Source organism: Tetrao urogallus (assembly GCF_951394365.1).
Source record: "Tetrao urogallus genome assembly, chromosome: 1".
Taxonomy (NCBI): domain Eukaryota; kingdom Metazoa; phylum Chordata; class Aves; order Galliformes; family Phasianidae; genus Tetrao; species Tetrao urogallus.
In genome coordinates this window covers 23,352,392-23,374,738 of record NC_136813.1, presented here as the reverse complement: position 1 = coordinate 23,374,738, position 22,347 = coordinate 23,352,392, and the positions used below count along the sequence as shown (strand labels likewise).

Below are 22,347 nucleotides of genomic sequence, written 5' to 3'. Positions count from 1 at the left end.
GTTGTCCTTCATAAGTTTAGCTAAGTAAGCTCTTGTAGGCCGTAGTGTCTCTGCAGCACACAAACCTTGGGTTGTGACTAAATAGTGGCATCTGTCAGCGACATGTGGAATGGAAGAACCCAAAAACAAAGATGAGCTAGTTTCACAGAATCACAGAACGGCTTGGGTTGGAAGAGACCTCAAGGATCATGAATCTCCAGCCCCCGTGCCACAAGCAGGGCCACCAACCTCCACATTTAATACTAGACCAGGCTGCCCTGGTTCCCATCCAAGCTGGCCTTGAACACCTCCAGGGATGGGGCATCCACAACCTCTCTGGGCAGCCTGTTCTAGTACCTCACCACTCTCTCTGTAAAGAACTTCCCTCTGACATCCAACCTAAGCCTTCCCTCCTTTAAATTCAAGCCATTTTCCCCTTGTCCTGCCGTTGTCTACCCTTTCAAAGAGTTGACTTCCCTCCTGTTTATAGGCTCCCTTTGGCAACCAAAGAAATCAATTATAAAATACATTAAATCATGAAAATTAGTTGTTTGTCATACATGACAAGCAATTTAAAAACTGTACAGGTCCCGGTTTCCCCACACAAAGTTGGGTATGATAGTCACTCTCAAAATTGATAAAGAAGAAATAGAAGAGGCTCTGAGAACAAAAGCATTGATTAGGTCTTTCAGACAACAGCCTTTCACATGTTTATTTTAGAGAAAGTCAAATCACACATGGCAAAAAAATTACTTGGAAAGATTTGGTATGACTGCCTTGCAATTTAAGGCGGGGATTTCTTAAGTGGTAATAAATAATTCAGTCAACTTTTCACCAGCTGTACTAATGATGCTATTGTACTCAGAGACAAATTCTTTGGTTAAGACTAAGATGTTAGAGAAAATTAGAACATAGAAGAACTGGGGAAACTCCATTAAGAGTTCTGTCAGCTTGAAGCTGCAATGTACTCCAGTTTTGCAGGGGCAAAAGCTTGTGCTTCATTGATCTTCAACTGTTAGAACATCAGTTGAAGTTAGTAAACGTGTTTGTTCACTTCTGATAACTGTTAAATGTGAAATACTCCCCTGAAACACCTTCTCTTATGAACTCGAAGGTTCATAAGAGGTATGCTGAGCTAAGGTTTCAGTAATAGAGATGGTTTTAGATACAGAGTTATGAGGGCAAAACAGCATCCTAAATTTAGGATGTAAACTGAACGAGGAACACACTATCACTATGGATTTAGGAAGTGGTTATAGTTTTGCAGCTGACTTGGCTGGCTCTGAAGTTGAAAAGATAGAATTGTAGACATTCCTGATGAATTGTTAAACCAAGAACATAAAATGCTTTTTAGATAGTAAAATAAACTACTCTAGAAATGCGAGAGTGAAAGACAATAAGAAATTGAAACTGCAGGGTAATGCATTGATTTCTGTCTTCACAAGGTGCTGAGTAATTAAATATGATGCTGTTAAACCAGAAAGGAGATTTCCACCGAACATGGTGTGGCTCTGGTAAATTGGAGTTACATTTAGAATGAGGAAAAAAGTATTTCAGGAAGAAACAGTGGTTACATTTACAAATGCTATCCTAAGTGGAATGATGGAGAGATTTGAATGAACCATGTAAAGGTTATGAAGTTGTCGGCTGTAGAGGGTGCTAAAGAGAGGGATGTGGGAAGAAGATGATGTTACGATGTCAGAGAGGATTATAGCAAGAGTAATAGAATGGAAAGGGTGTGCTCAAAGAGCTCGTGTAGGGAACATAAGAGATTTCCCTCTTTCCCATGTAAACGTGTGTCACCTTGCTTGGCGTTAGCTACTTGGTGCCACTGTGCGTTGGTGCAGATGTCAAAGTGCCGTAACATCTGAGGAGGAGTAATTTTTGTGTGTGGATCGAGTCATGTTCTCACTGTTCTTATTCTATCTCCCATGAAGCGACTGTGGCAGATAGAGTTTGAGCTGTCTTGTGGTTCCCACTGAGAAACTCCTAATGAAACTTTGAGTATCAGTGCTTTTTCACATTGCATAGACCCGTGAGTTGGAAATGTCCCCTGCTGCCCTCAAATCCCATAACAAATGAACTTGTTTTCCTCTAACAAAGAAACTGTTCAATTCTCACCTGTCCTTTCAGGCCCAAGTAGTTGCAGTGCATAAGAACTGCCAAGTTTGCCTTTATGTATGTTATCTTTCTTTGAACTTTGGAGAATTAATTTAGAAATATGTTCATCGAGGAGAAGGTTATGCCACAACAACAAAACCTGGAATCTTAACTTAAATAGATTTTCTTTTACATTGCATCATTTAGTGTCACATAGGAGAGCAGAATAGAAGACAGTAAGATTAGGGCCTAAAGCATAGTTTAGAAGGCCTTCTCATGAGACAGCCTTACTGACCAATACAGTAATAGCTATTTTAAGTGAGAAAAATAAATAACTCTGTTCCTATTAATTTATTTGGCAAATCTTATCTGAATGAAAATCCTAAATTGCATGTGGTACAAAATAGATACTGATGCATATAGAAATTTTAGAGTAAATTCACAGTATGTTTTCAAGAATTAAATGATTTAGAGCAACCATTCTGTTTGACACAAAAGGAGTAAACAGAAGAGAGATAAGCCCTGAGCAGGTGCTGATACACACGCACAGGAGGGAGGGCTTCCCTGGGTCTGGGGATGCTGGTTTGCTTTCCTCAGCTCCTTGCTAGTGAGCTGTTGCTGCTGAGTTTGAGTCTGAAAGCGTTTCTAACTGCTGGTTATGGCGCTGTCATGTATTCACCTGGTGGGGAGGAGTGAAACGGGCTATTTCAAGAGCCATTTCTCTGATATATGCTTCACAAGCCAGTTGTAAAGGCAGTGTTGCTGTGTAACTTCAGCCAGCTTGAACCTCTACGGTAACATCTCCTCTTCATTTACAGAGGGCACTCTTGTAATGAGAATCTCATGATAAAATGCTCTCCTTCTCTGAAAAGCTCTCACAGCTTGATGATGCAGTTGTCACCATGGAGATTTCATTCCAATGAAAAAGAATGAATTCAGTGCTGTTCAGCTTCAGAAATGTGTAGCAGATACCTCCTGGTGCTGCTGGCTAAACCACCACCTGAGGAGAGAACTTGGATTAGAAAGTAGAATAGGAAGCACACCTATGCCAATGATAAATTTTATTTTTGTAGGTGACCGGATCTCTAGAAGTGTCATGTGCATAACGGCAGATAATGTAAAAGGGCGTGAATAACAGCCTCAGAGCCTGAGCCAGCCAGAAGAAAATAGATTGGCCTTAAATTAAGGGAAAATGTGAAGTGTAAAGCTCTGTGGATTTCTGTTGAGGCCTAATACTTTCACTTTAGAAATGAGATTGTTTTTCTACAGTCGCATAGTCTACAAAGGACAGAGCAGGCTGAGGTGCCTCCAACATATACATATTAGAGAAAAAAAAAAAAAGATTGATATCAAATGGATATAGGCCAGGATTTTTCTTCCTCCTGAAGGACTTATTGTTATGTTTGGACTTGTAGTTTCACGGTAATGGCTAAAAAGTTATGACACCAATGCTGAAGGATAGATTTCCAATTTTTCTGAAACCACTGAATCTTTCTGAATGACTCATGCTTGCTTTACTGGTCTTTCTGCAGCATCATCTGCTAAGGGACGATCTATACAGTAAAGAATGCATTATGAAACTGAAAAAAGCATTCAGAAATACACTGTGAAAAGTAACTCTATACTGTCCAGGAGATAAATGTAATATTAAAGAAGGTTTTTTGATCCTGTAATTTTCTTAGGATTATGAATTTAAACAAAACGGTTCTGTCTTTTCCTGTGCAGTAAATTTGTGTGAATTTATAAGCTCTCAGGAAAATCCATAACTGTCAAAGGGCTGCCAGAGGTGGATGATGCTGAAGTAAGTTCAGGATCTAATCTGAGATGTTCCCCCAAGAAGAGAGTGACAAGCAGTGGGGAAATTGATAGCAAAATAAAATAAAACAATAAAATACTTCAGAGGTGGCAATAGTTGGAAAAAATAATTTGGTTGAGGAGGAAGATAGGGAGAAAACACGTACATTTAAATCTTAAGCAGGAGCTTTGCATTATTGAAAAAAAAAACACAACAGAAAACAAAACATAAAAGAACAGAATTATAATGAATTTCTTTTGAAGTAAAGGGTCTTGCTTAAGATTTAAGCATTGTGTCTGAGTGGACCAAAAGTGTCAGGAAGATGAACAAAAAATATCACCCCAAACCCTGTGTAATAAAATATAAAACTGTTCAGCAGATCAATGAGTCAGAGTCCTGAAATCATGAGTCATTCAAACACTAAGGTTTTTCCAAGGATAATTTTTTTTAATGTCTTCATCACTGGAAGGGGAATGAAAATCAAACTGAATCTCTGAAATGAGATTATTTCAGGTCCACAAAGGTGCTTTAAAATCTGTGTAGAACTTCCTAGCTGACTGACAACAGGAGGACATTTGCCACTGCCTCTCTGAATTCTCCCACGCTGGAATTTCTTTCCACATGAGCTTTTTTCTCTGTCCCCCTCTGAGAACGTCTTGCTGCCCACATCTCATCTTATGTTCACTTTCCTTCCTTTCTGCCTTATGTTTTCCTTTCGCCATCCTTCGTTCATTTCTTTCCAGAAGACTCCTATACCCCCTTTCTGAGTTCTGCTTGTATCATTCTGTATCTTTTCTTTCTTGTTCTCTTCATTTCTTTGTCCTTAATTTTCTTTCCAACCCTTCATCGACCATATTGCCTTAGGGCACCCCAGCTTGAGATTTTCTCATTGCTCATCCGAAACAGCTTTCAGAGTCTAATTAAGCTGTTGTTATAACAAGGAGACAAACACACAAAACACCCCCCTACCCCCTTGCCCTCCCAAAAGGCAACATATGAAAATCATAATAAAAGCATTAGAGTTACTAATGGTGGTGATGGTATGCTGTTGCTCGTGCTGTGAGCTGTTCGTGAATGCAGAGGAACTTTTGAGTATCGGATTCTTTTTTACTAAAAATTTTCACTTGGTATAAACTTGATATGTGGTCAACTTTAGAACAATAGGAAAGAATTCAAATGGCTGTGACAGAGAGGACACACGCAAAGAATTTTCTTCTATTTTTTTTGTGTGTGAATACTAAAACATGAATTCAAGAGGTCCCTGTCCTTGCTATATCCAAAATTCAGCGACTTTAAGAAGTGATTTTGTCTGTAGTTTTCATGCTTCTAGAAAATGGGTTGAATCCTTCCCTTTTCTCCTTTCCTCCTTCACCTCTTCTTCCTTTCCCTTGCTTCCGTTTCCCACTCATTTCCCTAAATTTCTCCATCCTCCTTTCCTTTTCTCTGTAATTCCTCCAAAGCACTGCTAACTGCTCTTTTTCTCCTGCAGTGTGAGACCAAAATCAGCTAAGTCCTCTACAAGCTGCTGTTCTTTACTCTTGGGTCATTTCTGCTCCAATATGTATAGCACAATTTCTTGCATCTTTCTGTAGATAGCAAAAAGAGGATTTTCACAATAACATTTCCAACTTGAAAGAGGTAAATATGAATACCTTAAATACTTCAGGCTAATTAAAGGATAAGAAAATGTTCCGTAACAGCTAGAAGATTTCTCATTGGTTCGAAGCACTCTCCTGTTCTGGGGAAAGAGAAAAAAAAAAAAAAAAAAAGAGAAGAAGAAAAAGTGCAGGAAAATTTAAAAAGGCCTGTGTTGCCAATAGTGTGTTGCAATACAAGTGCTGAGCCCAGGCTATCTGATTCCTCTTGTCTCCTCTGGTTTTCTAGTGAAAGCACCAGACTAATGTCTGAGCTGCAAAATCATGTTGGGTTCTTTCCACATTTACCCCCTGATAGGGCATACAGAATTCCTAAGTTTTAAGTTGTTTACTAGGACAAGAAAGATGATGATTTCAGAGAGGGATCCAGGCTTCAGCCCATAAAACTTTCTCAGGTAAGTGAAGCAATTAAAATTTCTTCTGCCTCCCTCCTGTTTTGCAGCTGGTGTGTACTGCTCAGCTAGTCTTTTTGATATGACTTGCATATTGCCCAATGCCTATTTCAGTGACCAGTATTCTGCGTGGCTGTTGACTTCTGTCTTGTCACTTGAGGGATTGTAGTGCCTGAGACTTCTTGTTCTCTGGTATTTCACTGTTAGCAATGCTTTCTACTAGAGAGATGCCAGCAGGTTGTTTGTGTACAAGTGTCACTACACAGCACTAATAGTGTGAGGGAAACATCTGTTTTTCAGTTTCATTTCACTGAAGTTACATGTCTGACTGCTCCTGCACACTTTGTTTTCCTCACTGTGAGAATCATCCTGCTGGAATATGGAAGAAAAAAAAAATCTTTACGTGAAAGGAGAAGGATTATGTGACTTGGAAACAACAGAAATGTTTGGGGAGGCTTTTGTAATATGCTTCTTAAAACACTGGCTAATATGAAAGCTGATCACGTGCAACAGAGCACACTGACCTCTAGAGCACTGTCATGGTTCAAAACAGGTGATGCAAATCCTTGATCTTCTTAACTGTAACTTTTGAGGAGCTGTGATTTTCAGAAGTGAAAACAGGTAATAAAAAGCAGGTCCTGCTGCTTACTTTGATGGCTGAGTGTGAATAGAAAGTACTTGCAGATTTCTGGTGAAAAAGCCTGAAGGTGTGTGCTTATGTATTTGTTTGGTATCTTCTGAAAAAGCCCTGCAGTGTAACCTGCAAGGAGCTGGAGAGCAGAGCAGGCCAGAGATGTTGTGACAGAAAGGATAGAAAATGCTGCAGATGAGGCAGCAGACAGTTATGTACAGGAATTTTAATTCCCAAATGAATAAAGTATGTTGAGCCAAGAAGAATGATAAACTTTGAAAAGTAAAGTTTGAGTGCATCCTGAGAAAGATGGAGGTGGGCAAGAATGCCAGGGGGCCTCTATGGTTCAACAAGGAGCTCTTGGACTTGTTTTTGCACAAAAAGAAATTCTGTAGGGAGTGGAAGCAGGAAGGGGCTATCTGGGAGGAATGCAAAAAAGTTGTCCAAGCATCCAGGGATCAGGTTAGGAAAGCTAAAACCCAGATAGAATTACATCGAGCCAGGCACATAAGGAGGATCAAGAAGAAATTCTACAGGAAATTCTACAGTTACAAAAGGAACAGTAGGGGAGATATGGGCCCTCTGTGGAAGGAAACCGGAGACTTAGTCATAAGGGATACAGAGAAAGCTGAGATGCTCAATGATTTATTTGCCTCTTTGCAAAGACTCTAACCAAACTGCCCAGGTTGCAGAAAGCAAAAGTAAGAACTGGGAGAAGGAAGTTCTGCCCTCTGTAAGTGAGATCAGGTTTGAGACTATCTAAAGAACCTTAAGGTGCGCAAGTCTGTGGGACCCAACAAGATCCATCCGTGGGTTCTGAGGGAACTGGTGGAAAAAGTTGCCAAGCTGCTGTTCATCATATTTGAAAGATCATGGCAGTCTGGTATAATTCCCTCTGACTGGAAAAGGGGAAACTTTCTTTTCAATATGCCTGGCACAACCACAGAGCAGATCCTCCTGAGGACCCTACTAAGGCACATGAAAAATAAAGATGAAGTGACTGGTGGTAACCAACATGGCTTCACCAAGGGCAAATCATGCCTAACAAGCTCAGTGGCCTTTTATAATAGAATTACAGAGTCAGTGCATAAAGGAAGAGTAACGATGTCATCTACCTGAACTTGACACTGTAACACATGACATCCTGGTTGCCAAATTGGAGAAGAATGGCTGTGGTGGATGAACCACTCAATGGATAAGGAATTGCCCGGATGGTTGCACTCAAAGAGTTGCAGTCAACAACACAATGTCCAGGTGGAGACTGGTGATGATTAATGTTCCTTAGAGATTGGTGCTGGGTCCGTTGCTCTTTAACATCTTTATAAGTGACATGGATAGAGATCGAGTGCACCCTCAGCAAGATTGCAGACAAAATGGAGTGGTGCAGTTGACACTTTAGAGGGAAGGGATGCCATCCAGAGGGACCTGGACAGGCTTGAAAGGTGGGCCCATGCCAACCTCATGAAGTTCAGAAAGGTCAAGTGCAAGGATTTGAAGCTGGATTGGGACAGTCACATGCACAGATAAAGGCTGGGTAGAGAGTGGCTTGAGAGCAGCCCTCAGGAGAAGGATTTGGGGTTGTTTGATGAAGGATTCAACATGAGCTGGCAATGGGCACTGGCAGCCCAGAAGGCCAACTGTGTCCTGGGTGGCATCAAGAGAAGCATGACCAGCAGGTTGAGGGAGGTGATTCTGCCCTTCTGCTCTTGTGAGATCTCACCTGGAGTATTACGTCCATTTCTGGGAACCCCAACAGAAGAGGGACCTTATAGTCCCTACTAGCCTACTAGTACCTGAAGAGGGCTAGGGAGGGACTTTTTATAACTGTGTATAGTAGCAGGATAAGGGGAAACAGTTTTAAACTTGAAGTGGATAGATTTAGACTAGGTATTAGGACAACATTCTTTGTGAGGGTGGGGAGACACTGGAACAGGTTGCCCAGAGAAGCTGTGGGTGCCCCCTCCCTGGAAGCATTCAAGGCCAGGCTGGATGGGGCTGGGAGCAGCTGGTCTGGAGTGAGATGTCCCTGCCTATAGCAGGGGTTGGAGCTGAATGCTTTTAAGGGTCCCTTCCAACCTAAGCCATTCTATTATAAAATAAAACAAACAAGTATATTTAAGTATAAATTATTTTTCTGCTGAGCTAATTTTATTTTCTTAGTTGCATACAAATTGCACTGATTAAACCCTAGATGCTTTAAGTGTTAATCTGTGTAGATTTCAGTACATGCATTTTAATGTCTTCTTTTGACTTGAATGAAACCTTCTGAACAGAGTATTTTCTTTGTTTTTTTTTTTTTTAATCCGTACAATTTCCAAATAAGTATTTTTAATTCATGCTAAAATAGCTCAACATTGTGCTTTGGGTTACTTATTGTTTGTTCAGTTCTAGTGCTCTGCTTAGTGTAAAAACAAATGTAAAGATCATTGCTCCCTAGAAGTGTGTCAAACTTGGGATGCAAACAGGAAATTGTAGGATTTTTATTGTCATTTTGAAAATTAGTGGCTTTGTGCATGTGGGAGAGGTGGTAATTTCAGAGGAACTTGATTGAAGGGAAGAGATGTTTGAAACTTGGTGGGTGTATGGGGTAGGAAGACAGGCAGGATATGTCTTGTGGACAAAAAAAAATGAAGATGAGAACTAAGTGAGTATATAAAAGGGTTGCTGAGGCTGATACACTAATAGAACAGAAACTGAGTAGGAACATGGGAAAAAGATCCATGAAATATTTACATATTTGATGTTAGTGTTCAAATACCATATGGTGTGTACAGAAGAATGTTGGTAGGGACAGGGCTGTGGTGGACCTGCATTTAAAATGATGTGCACTGCTTAAGAACGAACAATTTTGAGAATACTTTTCCCTCTTCTCTGGCATTTATTTCAGCTAGTTCTGCTCTTGATTTTCTCATTTTTCAGCTGCTATTTCTCTATTTCTCTACCTTTAAAATAGTTCTAATGACAAGTCTTACTCTGCTAGCAAGTCACAATATGTATTACTATTTTTCTTTGTTAAGATTTTCCTAGCATTCAGACTCATAGCTGCTGTAGATACCAGAGCCTCCTGACATATGTCTGGGAAGCATGATGTGAATTTTATAGCCCCTCCATTACCCGTGGCTGGAGGTTGGGAAGTGGTGATGGTGTGTGTTTTGTTTTCATGCTGAAGTCTGCAGAAGCCTGTCTGGCCTCATTAGCTAATTCTTTCACTTCTGTTTTTGTAGGCTTCAAATACTGACTTTGTCTTTGTTTTCAGTGAGGGGGGGCGAACTGCTTCAGCTGGACTGTTCTCAGATATTTTGACAATTTTGTAAATGCTTCATGTGTGAATTTCCTGTCTGTGTGCTCTTGACATGAAACTGAAATTTATCTGTTCAAACATTAGCGTACTATTTAATTGCAAAACATTATAACATCGCATCCATGTAAGCAAACATAACCTGTTAAAATTTTCTTGTAAAAGAGGAATAGTATGTAATACTGTTTACAAAGTACATTTGGTTTTTTAAAAGTAGTCGGATGTCTAAGACATTTTTTAAATTCTTCAAAACTGTATCACTGAGTCCATAGTCAGATTGGTGGAAAGCTACTGATTATTCTTTTAAGAACAACAGTAAAATAGTCATATAAATAGAAATATTAAACTTTTAAACAGTACCTTGCGAAGTATTGTAAGAAAATCTCACGCAGGAACATAAAACTGCACCAACCTAACCCTGGTTATTCACATTTGGGAGCAGAAAAGGATGATCCTTTTATTCAATTCCAGCTCACCTGATTGTTCAGATTGGTGCCAACGAAGAAAAATTACACTGACTGCTGACAGAGATGAGGAATGTTTGACGGAGACTCAGTTCACCCATATGAGTTTCATTCCTTGTCAGCAAGATTTTGCAGAAATAATTACATATTGCATCCAAAACCGTTACCTATATTTGTGGCTGTCAGCGAGCAGAAATGCGGTCGCAAAAGCAAATCGATTATCCGCTAACAGCTGAATGGGACCTTATGCGTAATCAGAAGGCATTTATCTCATACCCCATTGATGCACCATGTAATAAATGTGACGTTAGGGCTTTTTGTCTTATCTCTCTCTTCCTGCATGTCCATAAGTGTTTCTCACTTGTAACAGATGGTCAGAGCACAGCTTTGAAATTTATCTGCAGATGAAACCCTGTTGATTCCATTAAAAGTGAAGAGTTTTCATGCAGATGGAGACAAGGAGGGATTTATTGTTTTTACAACTCCAGTGATGAGATGTTTCATACAATGCCTTCCTTTCCTTTTTGCTTACAGGTGATGTGCCTTCAGGATTTCTTTGGTGATGATGACATTTTTATTGCATGTGGACCGGAAAAGTTCCGTTACCAGGATGATTTCTTGCTGGATGAAAGTGGTAAGAGAATGTATCTTAAAAACTTTTACAACCAGAGTAAAAGAGTGCTTTTTGTATCATGCTAACTAAGCCAAAATTGAATCACCTATTTTGATTTCATAAAGATAATAAATATTTTTTTTCTTTGAATTACAATTAGTTGAAAATAAGAGGTAACTGAAAGCAACTTTAAAGCTAACAAAGCTGCTCATGCAACATAAAGGAAATACTAATTCCTGTACTAACTCCTATTTCACAAAGTCTCACTGTTTTTGTATTTACTGTACTTCGTCACAGTTGCTCAACTCACAGTTCTAATAATTGAGATGTAGGTTGTGCTTCACAGGTAGTGTATGAAAGATAAATGTAATTAGCAAATGTAGATGAAGTCATCTGAGAAAATTCTGGGAATTCTGCGTTTCTCAGAGACTGGCTGTAAGAATGACTCATTTGATATACATAATCCTTTAAGTAAAATACACTGTATTTGCAGCTAACTTTGTTATAAACACTATTCATAAGTTGTGAATGGTAATAGTAAGAAAAGAAAATCTAAGCTTTTTGCGTTTGAAAACAAACAGCTGCCATTTAACTTGAGTTTATTTTTTGTATAGAACAAGACCCAGTAAAGGTTTTAATTTCCATGTTCTTTCTCAGGCTTGAGAAAGCCTGTAATGAACTGTTACCAAATTCTCTTTTTTTTTTTTTACAAAATATCAAAGGCTTCAAAGAAAAGTTGACTTGAATCAGAAAAAAGATTGTTATAACAGTAGCTGCTTCATAGCCATCCTGCCTCGAGGTGGAAGGCTACACGGTTTGGATGCATCCAAACAAATGTTCCGTTAACTTGTGTAGGAGCGAAAGAAGCCGGCTTGTGCACATGTTGTGTTTAAGCATATAGTACTTGAAAAAGCAGGTATCTTTGCTACTGAAGGGAAGGACATTTTTTATCAGTCACAGGCAGAAGCAGACACACGTCTCATATTTCTCTGGGTGAGTCCTAGAGAACTTTACAATAAAGACAAAACAAACAGTGCACCAGGTTTGCTCTTTAAAATAATGAAATTGCTGTTTCTTCTAATGTAAGTAAATCAGAAAGTAGAAATGAAAGGATAACATCAGCTGTCTTTAGGACAGGATTTAGAAATGTAAGGGGGACATACTTGTGTATTGGGGGTTTTCTAGGTGGGAATGTGGCCAGCACTGCAGTCTTTGCCTTACAGAAGTGGAGAGCTATGTGGTAGACTACATGGTCTAGATTCAGTTGTATCTCCTACCTAAAAGATGGCACTTGTGACTGCCCAGTGTCTCCTCACTGCATCCTGTGGCAGCTTTTTTCCGAAGCTGACTCAAGAAGTACTGATAACAGATTTGTCTGAATCAAGTAACTTGTTCTTTTTTGGAGGTACAGTGTCAAAGTACAGTCATATCCTGACTCTGCTTAGTCTTTGTTTCACATATCATTATCTCTTTCAGTAAGCAGTATCTTTTTCTGGAAAATTTCCTCTTAAACTCACATTATGCTGAACTGAAAGAAAAAAATAATAGCTGAAAGTATTGACTGAAAATAGAACTTCAGCAATGTGTTCTGGTGTTTGGTTTTCTAGTGAACATCAACTGTTTTGACCACTGGAGCTAAGAAGGAGAAGAAAATAAGACTGTTTCTGATTTCTTTGCAAAGTGCACATCATTGTTGCTCCGTGTTTTTGGGAAATTTTGGAATCAAGACAATTTGTTTAGGTTGCTTGCCATTAATAGCTGGTGCATCAACTAGTATGTATCTATTTAGTCTTCCCTGAGATAGGTGCAAGATTTGAAGAGAGAATAAAAAAAGCAACGAGTTCTTAGCTTGTTTTACTTGGCAAATGAAGACTGTGTGATCACAGTGCATGTATGTATGTTCCTCATACACAGTATGTGTGTATATAATACACAGTTAACCTGACAACACTGAAATTATTACTGAGTGCTGCCTGACAGTGTAGGACAGGGAAAGCCTCTCTGATTCTCTGAAATGCTCTTGTTTCTGTATCTGCATCCCTCCAGAGTTTACCATTTTCAGCTGGGTGATGACAATAACAGTTGTGGTATTGCAGCGTAAGGAGTAAGGAAAAGCAAAATTTGAAAGTGTAAAGAAAGGGACGGAAAACAAATAAATAATCAAGGTGTTCTGGGCTCTTGGGTCAGAGGGAATTACTTTCATCCAGGAAGAATGCCCTATTTCTATAGTTTAGGTTCAGAGCTCCTGATAATAGTGGCAGGGTTTGTTGAAATTGGAAAATCAATCTGCCTACACTGGGATTAATCTTAGGTAAAACTAAGTAACTTACACTGAGAGAAGCAGCTGAGCCCATCCCAGCAGGTTCCTTGCTTGGTAAATAACATGTAGACCTATTGACACAGTAGGTGATAAATGTTTGATTGATTCAGTTGAAGGTAAGGGTTTAAAACAGTTTGAATGAATTATGCTCCAGAAATGTCTGGTTTGCTTTTGTAAATGGCATCTGCATGCCTGGTATGATTCTTATTATCTGCATTGTATTTCCTAAAAGTTGTGGAACCAGCTTTTAGAATTGTACTCCAACAGGAAGGAAAACAACCATGAACTCATCAGTCTGCATCATTCTTAGGCATCTTTCTATATCCTGCTTCCAGCAAAAGACAGCACCTACTGAAAGTGATAGAATCAGGAATTCAGAAGAACTAGCCTAGAAGTGAGTCAGTTGTCCTGTCTAGAGTGGAATTAACATGACCTGTTTCTTTTGTGACAGACACTTGTCAAGTGTGCCCCTTAAAATCTTCTGATAATGGGGATTCTGTAACCTCCGCAGAATTTCTGTTCCAGTATTGAACTCTCCTAGATTTTTTCTCAGCTGTCTCACCAGAGATTCCCTTGCTCTAAAAGAAGCCCATTGCTGCTTCTCTTATCTGCTGTGAACATGGAAAACAGATGATTGCTTTTTTCGTAGGAAATGTCTGTAGACTGTTATAAGCACCATCAATTTTTTCTTCTTTAAGTTGAACAATTAGTTCTGCCTTTCATTGGTTTGAAACCTGTCCTTCTTCAGCATGCTCCTTCTTTATATCATCTCTCTTCTCTGTTTTATGTTTTTTTTTAGGAAGAGGCATTGCATATCTCTGGCAGTTAAGAAAAGTAAGTTAATTAGAGATCCGTCAAAGAGCAAAATAAGCAGTCAGCACTATATATTACAGTTTCTCGTCTCTTTCTTGATGTACAGATGGTTTTCGTATTAAGCACACTGCTTATCACATGAAGTACAGAATCAATATACACCACCTCCGTCATAATTCCTAGCAGTCATCTCCACTTCTGACCTAATTGATAGATTGGATGGTCGCATACACTTCCATGAAGAGAAGTACAGATAAGGCATGAAAATGCGTGAGAATGACCACAGCATTAAGAAGTAAATATTCCTTTTTTGTCAAACAACCAGCGATGATTTTCTTTTCATAGGAAGGTTTTGTGGGAAGTGTAAGCACAGAAAAATTTTATTAATGAAGCACACCATTACATCAGCCAGCCTGTAAGGGAAAAAATTCCATGGTGTAGAATGTGGCAGCGACTGCTTCAGGCATTGTTAGCTTGCAGCTCTGGAAACTTTCCCAGAAATCCTAGGCTTTCTTTAACTGGTGGTGGTTTAGTTTTCTAAGAAGAAAAGAAGTTAGAGGATGCTTTTCTATAACCCTCAGCTTCATGTTGTCAGAGATTAGGATTTAAGAACTATATTCAAGAAAATATTTGCAATCAGCTATTATTTAGGCACCTAAGTAGGATCTGGCAATGTAAGTAACCCAAGAGATTGCCCCTAAATGAAAACATCTTGGTTTATACAGAGGTTTCTTTCATAGCACTATAAAAATGCAACAGTTTTTGGCAATATCAAAATTAAATTTAAAAAAATGCTTTATTTTTATGTTTAGTTAATGTTGGCTGTGTGCCTTCTGTGACTTAAGATTGCAGTTTATCTCCTAAGTGTGACAGAATTCGTCACCTTGGAGATGCATCATGCAAAAAAGCTTCAATCTAGACTGACCAAAGCCAGTATCTGCCTCCAAACAGAATGTAACCAACATAAAATGACTGGGTGTAGAAAAAGCTTCAGATCCCTTGTCAAGAACACGTGTTACGTCTATGGAAACAATGACGAAAATGACTCTTTTCTAGGGGAAAATTAAGACTGGAATCTTTGAAACCTAATTTCACTCTGACTTTGCTGGCCTGTGTTCGTCCTCAGCTCAGCATATTGGTGCCAGCAGTTTTACTGCATCGTCTTGCCAGAAGCAGACGACTTGCCAGGAAAATCTGAGTCCTGTGATATCCGCACACGTGTGTGTGCTGGGAGGCATGCACACGCATCTCATTCAGTAACTGTGGTTAGGGTCAGGAGTATCATGTTTATCCCTGTTAATAACTGTCAGGTTTCTGTAACCTTCATTACTCTGTCCTTCCTAAAGGGGGGAGAAAGGGGAAATTGGTTGTAGGATTTATAGGACAAAGACTGATGTGTTAAGCAGCTTTTGGCTGGACTTAGGAGAGGAGGGTATGCTGGCTGACTTACTCTGCCCTCATCAAAAAGTCGTGCTTTGGCAATTGGAAAATAATGGTGGGTTCTAGGGACTTTGAGATACAACTTTGCTTTCAACAGAGGCATAAATATAAAGTGTTCCAGCACAGTGTGATATTTTCAAATGTCATCAACTGCTGGGCCTTAGAGACATACTCTGTGTATGAGGCAGAAACAAAGGCAGGAAGGGACTAGTCCTCTGGTTGTATATTCCACTTACGTTAATTGTTCAGAGCGGGCAGAGTGAAAACAGCTTGCTATCCCGTGGATCTGCATCCAGTGCCTCCTTTACTCTCCTACTTCAAGATCCCCAGTGTCATCCCCCCACTATCATCACGTCTTAGCACAGTACCCTCAGCTTCTTCCCACTTGGTTCGTCCCTGCTTATCTTCATCCCCTCGCCCTTCTCACTGCAGGGACATTAGTGGGGCATTCCTTTAATCCAGCAGGCTGACAGTTGTGAAGTTTTAACAAAACTGATGGAACTCTGCTGTCACTAAGATCACTGCAACTACTGCTATGTCGAACTCATAGAACTGTAGAATCGTAGAATGGCTTGGGTTGAAAAGGACCACAATGATCATCGAGTTTCAAGCCCCCCTGCTATGTGCAGGGCCTCCAGCCACCAGACCAGGCTGCCCAGAGCCACATCCAGCCTGACCTTGAATGCCTCCAGGAATGGAGCATCCACAACCTCCTTGGGCAACCTGTTCCAGTGCGTCGCACCATCTGTGGAAAACTTCCTCCTAATACCCAATCTAAACTTCCCTGGCTCAGTTCAAAACCATTCCTCCTTATCCTATCAGTATCCACCCTTGTAAACAGCTGATCCCCTTCCTGTGTATACACTCCCTTCAAGTACTGTAGGGCCACGATGAGGTCTCCCCGGAGCATCTTCTCCAAGCTAAACAAGCCCAGTTCCCTCAACCCTTCCTCATAGGAGAGGTGCTCCAGCCCTCTGATCATCTTAGTGGCCCTCCTCTGGACCTGCTCCAAGAGCTCCATATCCTTCCTGTACTGGGGGCCCCTGGTAGATGGGGCCTCAAAAGAGGACAATCACCTTCCTCTCTCTGCTGGCCACCCCTTTTTTAATACAGCCCTGAACACATTTGATCTTCCAGGCTGCAAGCGTACACTGCTGGCTCATGTCCAGCTTCTCATCCTCCAGGACCCCCAAGTCCTTCTCTTCAGGGCTGCTCTCAAGGAGATCTTCCCCCAGTTTATATAAATACCTGGGATTGTCCCGACCCAAGTGCAGCACCCTGCATTGGCCTTGTTGAAACTCATTAGGTTTTCATAGGCCCATTTTTCTATCTGTCTAGGTCCCTCTGGATGGCTTCCCTTCCTTCCAGTGTATCGATTGCACTGCTCAGCTTGCTGTCATCCACAAACTTGCTGAGGGTGCACTTGATGCCACCATCTGTGTTGTTGATGACAATGTTGAAGAGCACTGGTCCCTAGACCACCCCTGAGGGACATCGCTTGTGACCAGCCCCCACACTGATACAGAACCACTGATCACAACCCTAACTCTCTAGAAAGTGTCTGATGTTACTGAGTTGGTTGTGGCAGGCTCTGTACAGACAGGCAGTGATCACAGTAGACTTGTTAGCCAGGGGAGCCACGCTAGAATCCAAATCTCCTGTATGCATTTTCCTGGTGAGTGGCTCAGATCTGGTTATGGGAAGTGCGTGGCCATATGGTAGTATGAGCCTGACTTGTTTGTTTCTCTTGGGTTAAACTTACCTGCAGTTGCAACATTCCCTTAAAAACAGAATGCTAATGTGCAGTTAAATACCGAGAACCAGCTGTTAGCATAATCATGAGATAGTTGTTAGCATCACGTAGGGTTCCACTAAAGAAAATCTTTCATAATTCTTTTGTTGAATGAACTGTTCACATGGAAAATACATTCACAGAATGTTGTTCTTTTTTTCTGTTTTATTTTTTCCAACACAAGACTTTTTTTTATAGACATGTTCTTGATTATGCAAGCTCATTTCTTTATGTGTTGTCTGCAAGCTTTGAATATTCTCTACTCTGTCTTACAGGTCTACTTATTTAGGTCATTGCTTCTCACCTTTCTGCCTTTGCATATCTTGGAGGGAAGGTTTGGTCTTTTAAACCATGCATCTTTGCTGCCCACTGACAGATTTGTAAACAGGAACAACGACATCCCAGCTTTCAAGATTACATAAGTGCTTTTCAGTACAGGCTTACGCTGTGGTCTTTCTTTCTTCTTTCCCTACCTCCTCACCAGCCGTGTTTTTGCAGAGCTGTCATCTTTCAGCATTTTCTTATGAAAAAGTTGCCTGTATGTATAACCAGGAAAAATCGTGATCGCTTGAAACAGTAGCTCATTGAAAGAGCCTGACTCTCGGAGCAGTTGAGTCTAGTTCACTCCCCTCACTGAACCAAATGTTCCTCAATATGTTTTTTGCAATATTGGCTTTCTCTGGCACCTGTTAAAAATAGCATGAATGAGACACCATCAGTAAATTAGAACTGATGGAAATTCCTGTTTCATTTGCATTAAGAAATTGGAGTGCGCATATCTTCATTTATCAAATACAATGTTTATTTTTAATATTAAAATATTACAAATTATGGACCCGAAAATACAAAGCTTTTCTCAGTAACAGATTTGTAATTAGATTGCATTTTTAGTGGGAAGATTATAGTATAAAATTTAAGCCTGTTTTAAGTAAAAGAAAAAAAAATTTGATCTCAGTATTATCTAAATATATTTGAGATTTTACTCATCATAGGCATTGTTAATAATAACAGAGTAGACAGAATGTGCTTATTTTTACTGATGTTTTATACTGTGATATTTTTACTTTTTCATTTTATTTTTTGTGTTATAATTTCTTGAACTGAATCTTCCTAGGGACTATTTAGATTAATCAGATTAGTTCAGATGAGATTTTTCTTACAACATATTTTAAGATAGTTTCCCAAAATATAAATATTTCAGCTGTATATCCAAATACTAAGAAAGCTGTTCCAATTTTTTTTTTTTTCCGATTTTATAAGGCAGACTTTCAGTGCTGGGTGAGTAACGTAGAAATTCTGAAGGCATAACAGGATAGATCTTCATATTATCTTGTTAGCATTTGAGCTTTTAATTTGACTGCATGATATCTCCATTTTCACGGAAGTAACTTTTTTTTTTACAGCCTTTGGGCATAGTTCATAGATTTTAAAATGCTCCATTCAGTGTATCTTGAGAAGATGATAGCTTCCAAATATGCCATGGTGGTTTAACCATGCAGGTAGCTCAGCACCATGCAGCTGTTTGCTCATTGCCCCCACAGTGCCATGGTGGAGAGAATTGGAAAGAAGGTAAAACTCGTGGGTTGAGATAAAGACAATTTAATAGGCCAGAACAGGAAGGAAAATAAGAATAATGATAAAAGAGTACACAAAACAAGTGATGTGCAATGCAGTTGCTCACCACATGCTCCCCAGTGTCAAGCCAGCCTCCCCACTGGCTAACTCCCCCAGTGTTATTGCTCAGCATGATGCCATATGGTATGGGATATCTCTTTGGACAGTCTGTGTCAACTGATCTGGTTGTCTCTTTCCAGCTTCTTGTGCACCCCCTGCTCCTCTCTGGCAGGGCAGCGTGAGGATCTGAAACATCCTTGACTTAATTCTGCAGTGTGTCATCAACGTTATTCTCATCCTAAATCCAAAACAAGATATTCAAGAGAAAATTAACTCTATTCCAGCTGAAACTAGAATATATTCCAGCTTCTTTTGAAAATGCTGTTTAAGAGAGATGTCTTATATTTTGCTTTTCCTGTTCCAGTAGATAGGGAAGCAACAGAAGATGGCTGTATGTAGTTCTTCCCTTCCCCAAGGTTGTTAACTTTAGTGACAAGCATAAAGGAGTTTAATTTCAGCATTGTTTAGGAATACCTTTCCTAGGTGTTTAGCTATGTACTTCTCATCTTGTTTTGGTGTAATGGAATATAAAGTACTAGTTATCTTGGCAAGTATGCTTTTATTTTTCCACTGCTTGTGGGTCCTTTCCAGTGCAAGAAGCTATTAGAAACCGATCTGTTTCTGAAAAGATGTGCCCTGTGGTCCTGTTCTAGGAGATCCTTTGTATAAGCAGCATAGTTCTGTTTTCTCTAGTTATTATGAGTTTGTATGAGATATCTTTGTGATGAGCAGCAGTTCCTGCAGTATCAGTGCTTCATTATTCAGTCTGAGAACCTGACTGAAATGTGCCATCCACTGAACTGTCCTAGAATGTGCCCTGGAGAGATGCCTGTTTATTGGATAGTATTGATTGTGCCAGAGGGATTTTATATTGAGACTCTACTCATTGTTGATGAAGTTGGTCTGAGTTATTAAAATTTGGCAACTATAATTTTCTATTACTCATTCTAGATACAGGCCCTATGCCCAGAGTGCTGTCCTGTCTTCACTTTTTTAATAAAGCCAGGAGTGTCCACAGCTCCTTTTGTACTGGCAAAGCCTTTTGAAAAGAGATGATTTAAAATCTGTAGTTCATTAGCTTTGAGAAAGCAGAAGCCTTCAGAAGACATCTAAGGAAAATGTATTCATCCTTAATATTTAGTAGAAGATTTTTCTAAAAAAAATCATTTCAAACCCCAGCACAGCATCTAAAAGAGAATAAAAAAATGCATCAACCTGGATGCATTTCAAAGTGGTAAAATTGGAAACAGCACATCAGTGGTAGGTATTCATATTTATATATGCATACATATGTGATAAGGTTTTGGATATGAGAACATCAGTCTATTCAAGTATTAAGAGTTTAACTAATCTAGTAGAAGGCCTCTATATAATGCTGGTGTTGGTCTGCGTTGCCAAAATAATTTTTTACCAGATATACTCGAATACTGCCTCCATGCTGCTATTTTCAAAATGCAACCTACAGAAATTTCCCATTTAAAAAACTCCCAAGAGCTACCTTGACAGTTCAGGTTACTTCTGTGAACATCACCTTCGAATAAACTTTATTCTTAGCGTAGCTCGCTGCAGGAGGATTGTATGCTAATATTATGCATGAAGTAATATAAGGCTGACTAATCATTAGGAAGTCTTACGTTGCCATGGAACTGAACACCCGTAGGTGGTAGGTCATGAAGCTGCTTTTTGAATTCTTTTATTCTTCAGTCAGAGCTTTTTAAAAATTTTGTTCTGAAGGCATTACTACTCTTGTTTTTTTTTTCTTTTGGAAGACTGTCCTCTAGGGACTTAGAATGTATTGAAGGGAGCTAACCTGAGAGCTCTTTCTCTTAACTGAACGACCTGGGTCAAGAAAAGTTTTCTGAAGGTGGCTAATTATTACTAAGTGGAGGGTGGTTAAAACACAAAAACTGGAATTGCTTTTTTTTTTTTTTTTCCTGTTACTGTGAAATAGGAAGGAGAAATTTTTCACTGTTAAGACTGTTGTGCAGAAAGGAGAAGGCAACTTACAGAACAAGGCTGCTTCTGATAAAGATGCAGTGTTAAGGAAGAAAAATTCCTGCAGGAGAGCAGTGAAGCTGTATTAAAAATATTTCTATGACTTAGGATGCTCTTTTTGTTTTAACAACCTCAACAGCCTGTAGAATAGGTGACATGAGAAACTGTAATAGAGTAATTTTTTTAGTGATAGTTGCTGTTATTGCAGGGCTGGAAGGCAGCATATATATTTTTCTGCTTAAAAAAAAGATGGACTGGGGAAATAGAGCCTAAGGAGCCTAACTCTGGAATAAAATAAGTTGCCTGAAATGATCCATGAGCATTTAATAATGAGGACAAACCTACACAAATAAAACTGGATTTATTTTTTTTAAATCTCTTTGCAAAAGATAGTTCTTCTCATGGGAGTCTTTTGGGTTTGAGACTGGATGCAGACAGCTCCGTAGTTTTTACCAGAGGGAGAAATACTGATGTATTCTGAGATGCTTCACGTTTCGTAGATGCAGATCAGAGACAAGTCCTGCTAATACTAACTAGGAACATTTATTCTGCCCTATGAGGAAAGGCTGGGGGACCTGGGTCTGTTCAGCCTTGAGAAAAGAAGACTGAGAGGGCATCTCATTAATGTTTATAAGCGTCTTAAGCGTGGGAGTCGAAGAGACATGGCCAACCTCTTTTCAGCGGTGTGTGGTGATGGGACAAGGGGAAACTGCCATAAACCGGAGCATAGGAAGTTCCACAGAAATGTGTGTAGGAACTTCACAGTGAGGATGACGGAGCGCTGGACAGGCTGCCCAGGGAGTTTGTGGAGGCTCTTTCTCTGGAGATATTCAAGATCCGCCTGGACGCCTACCTGTGCAGTCTGCTGCAGGGGGGTTGACTCAATGATCCCTGGAGGTCCCCTCCAGCCTCTACAGTTCTGTGATTCTGTAATTCCATTTGTCAGAACTTCATAGATCTGTACAGTGAACCTATAAACCACAATGTCTTTCTAGATTAAAGCTGTTATAAAAAAAAGATGTAGGGAACAGCTGTCCTGGAGCATTAGATATTGCGATCATGTATCGATTTCATTTATGTTGAATAGAAAAGAAAATTGAACAATCCAGCAACTAAGGCCTTTTTTAAAAATGATTTAATGTGAGGATAGTGTAAAAAATCAAAAGGATTAATCAGTGAAGCTCATGGTGCTTTCAGAGGACCTGCCCATACAGGAGATTTAGAATTGCTCTAAATTAGAGACTGTCTTAGGTTTGTTCCTGTCTGTCTGGAGTGCAAAATCTGTTGTTAAGGATCCAGCTACAAATGGCAGAAAATAACGAGTCAGTAAAGAAATCTGTTCCAAAATCTATGCTTGAGAATGTACACGTAATAACTTGTGCCCAA

The 22,347-nt window shown here is 39.7% G+C and overlaps 1 protein-coding gene across 2 annotated transcripts in view; it reads left to right on the top strand.

Moving 5' to 3' along the window:
• DCLK1 (doublecortin like kinase 1) overlaps positions 1–22,347 on the top strand; it is a gene marked incomplete at both ends in the record, with an annotated part of 222,557 nt that overhangs the window by 102,473 nt on the left and 97,737 nt on the right. For both annotated transcript variants that reach the window (XM_079534602.1, XM_079534603.1), the window contains one exon: positions 10,849–10,948. In XM_079534602.1, the coding sequence (XP_079390728.1) occupies positions 10,849–10,948 (100 nt within the window). The remainder of the gene's footprint in view (positions 1–10,848; positions 10,949–22,347) is intronic.